This window comes from Morone saxatilis, unplaced genomic scaffold (genome assembly GCF_004916995.1).
Source record: "Morone saxatilis isolate NCDOM2014 unplaced genomic scaffold, NCSU_SB_2.0 Contig14, whole genome shotgun sequence".
In the NCBI taxonomy this organism is placed as follows: domain Eukaryota; kingdom Metazoa; phylum Chordata; class Actinopteri; family Moronidae; genus Morone; species Morone saxatilis.
In genome coordinates, this window is record NW_023339696.1 from 8,886,276 (window position 1) to 8,897,649 (window position 11,374).

At 41.3% G+C, this 11,374-nt stretch overlaps 1 protein-coding gene across 1 annotated transcript in view; it reads left to right on the forward strand.

Annotated features, from left to right (window-relative positions):
- The first annotated feature begins 1,356 nt into the window (after window positions 1-1,356).
- The window catches only part of LOC118323107 (microtubule-associated serine/threonine-protein kinase 1-like), a 43,612-nt gene continuing 33,594 nt past the window's right edge, over window positions 1,357-11,374 (forward strand). Inside the window, exons 1-2 of the mRNA XM_035655031.1 lie at window positions 1,357-1,395; window positions 10,165-10,196. Of these exons, the coding sequence (XP_035510924.1) occupies window positions 1,357-1,395; window positions 10,165-10,196 (71 nt within the window). The remainder of the gene's footprint in view (window positions 1,396-10,164; window positions 10,197-11,374) is intronic.

Below are 11,374 nucleotides of genomic sequence, written 5' to 3' on the forward strand. Positions count from 1 at the left end.
AAACTATATTCTGAGAATTACTTTGAACCATTAACGAGACCTAGTTACTTATAATTATAATAATAATAATAATAATAATAATAATAATAATAATAATAAAGGTATTTTGCTGTATATTTCCCATTAACAGTATATATAAGTGAATTCTGTGTCGCTGTCTGTGGTGCTGAATGTGGCTCCAACCGGCCTCCATACACACATTTACACATGCTTGGATGCCCCAAATGTGAGCTTGAACTGTCCAACCCATGTTCGGGATATAAGAGCAGCAGAGATCTCTACAGACAGCCCTGATGTGCCCTCACATACCGTCCTGAACAGAGACCGAGTGAGCCCATGTTGTGACTCCCGGGCCCGGGTTGGATGTTCCTCCATTCATCTGAAGGGGAATGGTGCGTGTGTGGGAGGAGGGGCGAGAGGGAATCCCAGGAAGGGGTTACAAATATCGCGTTGCTGCTGTCGCCCCGTCCAGTCACCAGTTTCATAGGAAGTGGATGTTGAGGAGCAGCGAACTGATGAATGAAACGGAGCACAGTTTCAACTTTATGTGCTTTTTGAAGAGGAGACTAGAGGGCGGGACGCGCTCTCCTCACTCACGGTGATGTTGACGGGACCGGACAGCCTCCTCAGCGCCGAATCAGCGGCAATGTCAGCCCGACCGAGGAGCTCAGGGATGAAGCGCGTCTCAGAGCTGCGCTGCTCAACCACGGTGCAGTAGTGTGTAAAATAATCGCCCGGTTGTTTTTTTCGCCTGCGCTGGGCTTTGAACACCTCGTCCCTTTTTGTGACCAAATGTGGGAAGGAGCTCGCGTTTTTCTTCGGGAGATTGTTGGGGGCAAAACAACAGGAGAACTTGGGTTCAGTATCGGCTCGGCTGATCCTACGTGGACATTGTGATTGTTCGGGCCTCCGGTCGCTCGGCTGGACAGCATCGAAGCGCACAGACCTCTGGCAGAATGTCAAGGATGCTCCGAGAGAGAGACGGAGCGCAGACCGCAGCATGACTGGCAACACTGAGACACAGGACGCAGCTCACAAGCCTTGTGCTGCTTTTTCTTAAGAGACATTTTAACCAGACAGAATGGGACTGCTTGACATGAGTGTATTTTCTTGGGCTTCTTCGACGTGACACCGGACCTCCCTCTGTCTGTCTCTCTCTCTCTGTGTGTGTGTGTGCGCCTTTTGGCTCCGAGTGCGCCTGGACGCTGCCGTGCAGTTCGGGTGTGAGCTGGAGCACCGGTGGATGCCGCAGCCCCACTTGGTCAAAACACAGATTAGTGAGGAGGGTCAAGAGATCGTTTTAGTGTAGGGAAATCCCCGCCAGGAGCCCCTAGCACCGCTGCTCGTCATTACGCCATGGATGACTCGGGGATAATACGGCGCCGGAGGCTGCAGGTGAGCTGGTTAACAGACTGGACATCATCATCCTGTGATGTGTCTCTTCTTCTACTACTACTATAAAAAAAAAAAAAAATCGTTCTCATTGTTTCCAGCTCTAGGACTCACAGTCAGACATCATCTCATTATACAAAGGCTTATTTATGCATTCCTAATGACAAGTTTTCAGTTTGAATGTTATGGCTTCAACATTACAATATGAATCCTCATGGTATCAATCAATAAAACTTATCAGTATACATCATGGTAGTGTTACCAGAGAGACTCTTAAGTAGATTTTACCTTGTAGTAAGGCCTACATCGTGGTATTTATTACCCCTATACTGTTTACTTAAAATGAATGGAGCTGGCTGTCTATAAAGAATACAGCAATATTACTCTTTGCTGTTACAGTGTACACACTATTCAACCATATGTTACTGTTAATAATTATTTTCATCATATCAATTCATCTGCTGATTATTTTCTCTAGTATTCGATCAGTTCTTTGGTTTGGAAAACATCAGAAAATAGTGAGTCATCAAATAGCTTTTCTTTGTTCGACCCATCTAAAGATATTCAGTTTACTATAATGTCAGACTGGGAAAAAGTGGCAAATCCTCACAGTGGAGAAGCTGGAACCATCCAATGTTTTGCATTTCTGCTTATAAATTGACTTAATGATTAATCGATTATTGAAATTGTTGCTGTCGATTGACTAATGGATTCATTGAGCCAGTTGTTTCTGCTCTGATTGCAGTATTAAGAGAATACAACAATCTGTAGTCTTATCATCAAAGCCCCCAAACAAAAAGGTATTCTCTGTGTCTCCTAATGGGGTCACACAGTGTGTCTCAGGTGGTGAGTGAACATATCATTTATAAAATAACAGGTCACATATTGACTTGTAGCTCTGCTGTGATGTTCCTCTCATCACCATAAAGCTCATTTTAGGATCATTTATTTATGATCATATTTAGGTTAGCTTACGCAGGCCGTACAGTCTCTTTGACAAAATGTTGGTAATGAATCGTCACTCATGCATGCTGATATGACGTGTGCAAATGACTGTGTTCATCCATTATGGAGCAGCCTGCTTAACCACGGGTCATACACCCCCCCCCCCCCCCCCCTCCATTTTTGTGTGATTCAGTCAAGTGAACTGAGCAGAGATGAGCAGCCTCCTGTGGGCATGTGTGCGTGCAAGGGTGTGTGTGTGTGCATTTATTTTATTCAGTCACTCAGTTTGTCTTTAATATGGTGGATATATAGCAAAAAAAATAAAGAATTGTCAGCGAGTGCTCTGAATAGCACCTCTGAGCTGCAAATTGACCCCTATTACTGCGAAGAGAGGGAGAGGGTATAAAGGAATCACGGGAGGATTAGTAGTGAGGTGTGCTGATGGTTTCATGTCTCATCATCTCCACCACTCAGCTCACTGCTCTGCTGCTGTGATGTATGACAGGAGCTTCGAGGGAATTCATCATCGTAGAGTCAGACTCACAAAGTCTCTGGCATTTTATAGATATAGGCAGGTCAGCTGAATGATTGGTGTCTGTGTGTGTGTGTGAGAGAAGAGCGGAGGTGTGTGCAGACTTATAGTTTAAGGGATGTGCATTAACTATCTGCATGTGTAGTGTGTGTGTGTGTGTGTGTCTATTAAACTATGTGTTGATGTGTGATTGGCTCTGCGTGTCCTATTCAACTGCCTTGTCACTCCCCTGGGTCTCATCATCCCAACCGTCACTCTCTCTCTCTCTGACACACACACCTACACACACACCCACGCAATCATTTTCTCAGCACCATATGGTGACACACCCCACTCCCCTGCAGTCGGGGTCAAAGGTCACACCCATTATGCATTGCTTCAACATGACTAACGTGAAATTGACTTCTTTGTGGCTCTTTGGCTTGCTGGCACACATTCATGTACTATCATGATATTTAGAAATATTAATGATTTCATTAGGTTTGCATAAAATTTGCTAAAACAAACGTATGTCATAGGAAATATGAACTATAATGATAATGCAGCTATGGTGCAACTGTTTCCTTTTTTGAAAAGATTATAGAAGGGATTGTGGACATATAACCTATATAACCTATTTGTGGAATAGGTGTCTAAACTTAAAGTCTCTGGAGGTGCTTCCCTTGTCTTGCTGTCAGCTTATAGGGTTGGTTATTGACTGCAGTGCAGTTCTATCCTGCCAATGTTGATACAAGTTACAGGCCCACCTAGTGTTTGCTATCAACTCTATGTCCCTTTACAACACTCACTGTTTGGGAGGAGCAGTTGTGTTACTGAGTTTGTATTCCACTCGTAAAGTAGAGGCTTACAAGCTAGGCTAACTAGCTTTCACTTTGTAAGTGTAGCCTAGCATGCTTATTCTCAGAAGACTTTTTGTTTGTTTTATTGGAACAGCTGCTGAGTCATCAGAAGCTCCCTGCACACTGTGTTCGATTCACATTATACAAAAAAGCGGGTGTAGCTAGCGTTAGCTGTAGCTAGCGTTAGCTGTGTCTCTTTCATGGATCTAGTTGTGGTTACACCACACTACACATGTTCCCCCGTGATTTTGAACAAACCACAGAATAACGTATGCCGTGAAGATGGGGTTAATCAAAGGCTAACAACATTGGCCCCCAGCTGGTTAACTGTCTGTGTGACTGTTGGAACTGAAGCGATATTATAACTATTTTAACAAGATTTATTTAAAAAAAAATACTCTGGTAAAGTAGAAGTACTGATTCAACGTCTGTACTCAAGTAAAATAACAGGCCTTTTGAAAATGTAAGGAGTAGAGAAGTACAGATGCTGCAGCTCATTTGTTTTTGTTACCTCCCACCTCTGATTTTAAGTATCTGCTCACACAAATGTTAGACCAATCAAATGACAGTACTGACATGTTCCAAATAAACAAATAAAACTTACATTTTGTTTACATTTTGTTTTTTAATTTTGACAAAATAATGAATTTGACTTAGTTTGGCATTCACAACTTTTCTTCACCAGTCACTGTTATAGAAGGCATGACATTCACATATTAGACATAAAAATAAAGGGCCCCAGACCATCTAGTATGCTTGACACTCATGCCTCATCCCCACCCTGCCCCTCAGCCTTCTCCATCTGTCAAACCCTGATCGGTTAGTCAGTCACTGCTGTAGATAATGACTGGGCAGGTCACTGTCTCTTGGCAGCAGGACACTCCTTGATTGATCCCCGTTGTTCATCTCCCGGCCTACTCCCCACCATTTTTCTTTTGCAGCGTGTCCACAAAATGATTGGACCGGCCAGCTCGTCCTGACAGAGCAGCACTGTGCTTTATAGGATGCAGCTCTGCCATTTCATTATTACAGGGGCTGTTTTTATTCCTGTAGTGCAGGCAAGATGACTTGAAGGACAGAACAGCAAAGGACCTTTTATAGGTTTGTGTGTACCAGGAGACAGAATTCACCGGCCTCTGAAGTCTCAGTTATGGTCTACTGCCTGCATCAAAATGTTTACCCCCTGGCTTTTTAAATGGCTCACTGAATAGATGGAGGGAGGGTGGATTGACTCACTGGTTAGTAAAATAGCTGATCTAACCTTGCCGAATGCTGAAATATGGGATCCCAGACAAATCTTATTGTCATAATTTTAAATAGTTAAACTAACAGCAGCCTGCTAGCCGAGCTGCTCGGCAACGTTAGCCCTCAGGTTGTCTTCTTGATAAACTTAATATGACACCAATTGCACTTTGTGGCTAAAACCAACCAGTTTACTTGAATAAAATTACAGACTTCTTGAACATTGGACATTTGAACATTATTGGAAACATTTGGGATAATGCATATGTATAATGGAAATAACTTAAATTTCATCAACATCCTTTTTATGTGTGTACATTCACGCCTAAGGCTTAGTGGATTCACAGATGATGCATCAAGAATAACGGTGAATCAAAACACGAGGCAACCATTAAAACAAGCCCCTGAAGTGAAGACATATACACAGACGCATATAAAGTACATACACATAACTGCATGAGTTGAACCATTAACAAGGTTATTTGTTTTCAGAGTGAACATGCTTTGACAGAAATAGGACATCTGCAGGTTAGGTATTAAAGAGCCCAACAATAATCTGTATCTGAAGCCTGAAGTAGTCTTAAGGCAAAATGCTCACGCATAAACCATCGACATTATAAGACATTCACCCTCCAGTGAGAGCATTTGAACATTTGTTTTACACAAACACATAAACACACACTCATGTACATGCCTGTCAGTGTGATAGCCTGGGACTGAAGGGGATCAGACAATCGTTTATAAGCTCAAACCGCAGATCACTCCCCCAGAGGACGAAGCTAAACCTGGATAAAAAGAGCAGCCATTTCCTGTCAGAGAAGGGAGCTAATATAGTGTGGAATTGTGTTGCTTTCCAATCTGTGATCGGTGGGCATGTCATGTTTGTGACAGAGCCTCCCATCTGTTGTCAGTCACCCTTCACCACCGCCAGACTTCATTAGCGGGACTCAGAGCGCGTTTAGCTCCTAAACCCGGTTGCACATCGGCCTCGGATGATGTTTTTTCAAGCAATTTTTACATGCTGTGACGTGGCAAACGCAGCCATGCAACGAGCAATAAGCGTGGCATTCTGACACACTAATTATACCACAGGAGAATTAAGTCACAGAGAATTCAGGCTTCAGAATATGTCCTCAATAAGATTTCCTTAATGATATATTGTCTGCTTATTCTTTGCTTCGTGGAAATGCTGAGACTGTGAGTCACAAAGGCAAATTTAGAAGCGGACTGGTGAGCCAGTCTCCTGGCACAATGACAACTGTCTAGATTGGAAGTGGGAAATGAGTTGTCTCTTACTGACCTTTTTACAAATTAAAGTGGAATTGAGGATTATGACGGGAAATTCAGGTAGATACTATATGACACTGATTGCTAAGAATTATAATATCTAAGTGAGGTGACAGAGGACTGCTTTAATGTAATTTTTTCTGTGTTAATAAAGGCCATGTCACTTGAGGATTTAATAATTGAGCTACCACAGCACAGGGATATAATCTACAGTCCTGTGGATTCACTGTTTATACTCGCAGTTATAATTTTGCATTTGCAGCTACGTTTCTATATTACTGTGTGCAACCTTGAACCAGAGAGTCACGTGAGGAAGGGAGGGGAGATTGCCTGCCTATTTATTATTTCAGGCACTAGTAGACGGCTGCACTTTGTTTAATGTGCCAACTGGTTCTTTTTATTGTCTAGACATGCCTGAACATTAAAGAGCCCCTCAGAGGGACACCAGACAGACAGTGAGCAGATGTTCACAGGTCTGGATTCAGATACAAAAGAGGTATGGCAGTCTGCTCTGTTCCACTAATAGGTTTCGGTTTTCTTTTTGGGTTTTCATAATGTTTATTTATTTATTTACAGGTTTTTATATGAATGCAACACCTGAAGCAGTTAGCAAACAGTCTGCTACTTCCTGAGGACATATAAAATGCATGCCTAAATTATACATGGTGTTGATGTCCAGGGCCATAGCTGCCACTGAAGCCTTTGTATTTATTATATTATCATTATTGTTGAAGCAGCATGGGAGTGTTATACAGTGTCTCCCCTATCTTTATGATAGCTATACTACGCATGGTATGAATTTAAGGGATGAGTGTGTAGGATTCAGTGGTATCTAGCGGTTAGATTGTAACAAACTGAAACCCACCTACTCAATTAAGCATGTCAGAAGGGTAGCTGCAGAAAACGCAAATGGGCCCAAAACCCGCTCCCTTTTTAGATAAAAACCACTGTGTTAGTGGTGATTATTATATTCAATTTCTGCCAATAAATCCTCCTAAATGTTGCACACTGGACCTTTAATTGAGTCGCTGCAATATTTTTAGATTCAGTATATTTAAATTAGATTTAGTCAAGGATTCATTTATTTACAGAATTGATATAGCATTTAGACAACCATCACATAGTACATTTTATTACAGAAAATACAATTGAGTTCAGTACATAAAATATGAACAGTGTAAATAATAATAATTAATCCTGCCCTGACACTGCCCCCAGGTACAGTTTAATATGAGACGTACACATAAAAATAAACACTTTCATGCTGTTCTGTAATAGCACCGACTGTCAGGTTTAGTCGGGGCTCGTTTGTATAGTTAACCCTCCTCGCCACTGAGAAGCCTTTCTTGACGTGCCTTGCTCTTGTAAGCCGTCGGCTCTTCGGCTCTGACGGCTCAGGGTCAATTAGCCTGATCAATGAAGGACAAAGTGAAGAGGGATCAATAGGTTGAATATTCAGTTGTCCTTGTAAAGAGGGATTTGTCTCTGTTAAACCCTCGGGACACACAGTCGAATTGGAAGACCTGTGATTGGCTTATGATGCTGAGATGAAGAGAGTGCGAGATTATTATTTTCTACTCTTTTCTTTTCTGGTGAGTGTTTTCCACTCTGGTATATTGTGTTGCTTCACTACTTCGCTTTCTCCCCAGGAGGTAATAATGACATAGACTTACTCTTACTGACTGACAACATAAAAACACTCTGCTTTGTTGGAGGTTTGTCACTGTAATTCAGAGCTTTCAGGCAGCCACAGTATAATAACGTATTTTGTGCTTCAAAGGAGACCAGTAGCAGGTCCACACACACGCATGTTCACTCACACACAGGCAATCTTTATCTGAAGGTTAACCTAATAATTGCATTGACTGTGGTTAGGAGGCGGTCGATGCAATGCTAACACCACCTTAACAACATTACCCTGCGTGTGACAGGAGAGGGTGTGAAGCGACTAATGCATTAATTGCATCTGCTTCTATACACTGTGAGGGCTCACATCTGAGACACTAATTTACACGCAGGCACCCGTGGAGCTGAAGGGCCAGAATACTTCAGGCTCAAGAGTAAAGCTGTGGGGGCATGAAAGCATGATCTCTCTCTGCCCCTCTGCTCACCCCTTGTTTACACCCTCTGTCCCCTCCCTCTCTCTCTATCTCAGTGTGCAGGGTTTTGTAAAGAGCCAGGCTGTGCTGGCATGAGATCTGGCTCTGCTCACAGTGTTTTCATTCGATGCAGCGAGTGTCTGAGGCTGCTTCAGCCCAATGTACTCTGTCCATCTGGACTCAGGAGATGGGAGGATAGAAGGAGGGAGAAAGAGAGGGAAGGGGGGAGGGGGGGTTGGCTCAGAGCAGTAGTAGAAATTAACAGACTGACTGGTTTGAAAACAAACATACATGCAAATACATAATGTACATACTGTAATAGCCCACGCTTTTATTTGCTTCAGTCACTGAACTCAGCCTCAATATGGGACAGGCCTTTAATTCAGCAATGATGGGAAATACTATCAAATTGGTTATTTAAACCAGTATGAATATTATCATGCTGGTTTAATGGTTTATCTGTTACAGATCACTAATTTGATCATTTGATACTTTGGTGCTCATGGTTTCTGTAAAATGAGGGTCTATTTGAGAGCTGCGTTTATTTGTCAAAATGTGTATGCACACCAGGCTAGTAAAGCGGATATAATTTGGACTCTGCTTTTAATTGAAGTTTTACATTACATAAATAATTAAACATAATAACATAAAGTTACATTTATTACCATGTGAGTGTGGATTACCAGTTTCCCAGAGGCCTCCAAAAGCCTGCGTAGAAATTACCTATTAACTTATCTCCACCCGCTTGGTTATTACTATTGCTGTCAAGCAGTTCACAATGATAATGGAGGGAGATTTACCACTCAAAATTATTACTAAGTTGCAAAAACAGTGGGTCCTTGATTTCAGACGGATGTAAAGATGGAAAATTTTGCCGGTTGAGCTGATGAGTTGGTTGAAATCATTATCCCAGGCTAACCTTTTTAATATTTCCATCTGACTCATCAACTGATAATCTATGCAAAAAGACATACAAATAAAGACACAGAATTGGTCTTGTGTTGCATTATAACAAGTTCATCGGTTGGGGTCATTGGAGTTAAACGTATTAAAATCCAATAAAGAGCAGGACAAAGCTGCTAACGTTAGCATAAACACTGATAGCATCCAGAGCCTGTTGTGCCTTGTTACGGCTAGCTATTGTTTGGACAGCTCCTGTTCGGGGGAGGGGTTAAGCAAACAGTCAATTGGTTGGTGGTATGCTAATTATAACTTCGTTTGGGAATATGGAAATATGCTTTACTAAAGCCCAACGGACATGATAAGGGCCTTAAGGTGGATCTCTCAAATTAATTGTGTTTAATCAGATTAGCACACAGCAAACCTGGGGCCATGTAAAATTTTAGCAAAGGAGAAACATACCAGCATTATCCATCAATGGCTCTTTAATGCCATATGTTCCACATATTTAACAATAACTGCAAATTAAAATACAAAATGTGTACTTCTTTCTAACAGTTACATCATTTAAATAAACCTCACAACCATTAAAAGACAGATTTTTCAACAATATTGCTCCTTCACTAAGTAACATTACATTTTTCTCACTACCTGATCTAACATTTCCAACATCCGTTTTCAAGGAAACTTTTAAGAAGAAGGATGCTGTAAAAATGCTTGTTGTGACTTTAAAGGGGAAATTTACATAAAAATGCCAGTTATCTAGTCATAGGATGTACTACCCATCCTGTGAAAATAGTGTCTCCTGTTGCTCTGGAAGAGCTTCATCTACTCTGTAAATGATTTTTCTTTATTGCTCATGTGAACATATTTGAATTTTCTCGTACCTGATCTCTCTTTTTTTTCTTTTTCATTGTCTTTCTTCCAGAAGGATTTGCCACTGCCTCGCAAGAACAGCAGGTGAGTGTTATACATCCATCCATCCCTCCCTTCATCGATCCTCTCGGGGGACAGACCAGGTCCCTCGCAAAAGACAAACCATCACACCAAAAGAAACTGCTGAGAATGATATGCACGTTGTGTTTTGAAAGCTCTGAGGATGCTTGAGTGGTGCTTGTGGTGTGGAGTGTGTAGTGAATGAGGGGGAGGTCGGCTGGAGGGGTGCTGGGAGTCTGTCGGAGTCTGATTAAGGCCAGCCGGGAGCTCTGGATGCTGTCCATGGTGCTGAAAGCCTTTCTGCCTTTTGCAGTCGCACAGTTACTGGCTCTTTATCTCCCCTCTTCTCTTCCCATTGCTTGGTTATTAATCTGTTTCTTTTCCACTCTCATTTTCACCCCTCGGCTCTCTGGCTCCACTCTACCTATCCCTCTTTTCTAAATCCCTTCTCGTTCTCTTCTATCTCCCTCTACACACTTAGAGTTTGTCTGGTAGTTTATCAGTATATTAGCAATCAGCTCAACCCATGGGCTACAGACACATACAAAATAATCTACAAAACCACACACAGGTAGTGAAACACAGCAAACACACACACACACACACACCCAGTATAGTAAGACAGTAAATCCCACACACATTCAGTAAAACATCGTAAAACAGCACAGTGAAATTTACCCATCACATGAAACAACAATGAATGAAATAACATTGAAGAATTTTCACCTGATACATTTACAGGTGTATACAGGGATATTTTATGATTTATTTTTTACTCTACTATATGTATTTTAACGCTGTAGTTTTTAGTTACTTTAAATAAAAAGATATTTTTAGTTGATAGAATATGATCATTTTTATTTTATTTTATATTTAACTAGAAAGCAGTTTAAATAGTAGTTAATACTTGATTCACCTCCATCCTCTGCTTTGTAACATGCTGCTAACACAGTGATTTATTAGTAATAATAATCTAATATATAATAATATAACACTCACATTCTGCTGCATAATGAATACTTTTACTTTAGATACCTAAAGTGGATTTTATATTAAAGGTCTAGTCTGTAACATTTTAGGAGGTATGTTTTCATTAGTGTATAATTATCTGAATATACCGGAATTGTGTTTTTCGTTACCTCAGAATGAGCCGTTTATATCTACAGAGTTCACCATGTAGAACTGCCATGTTTCTACAGTAG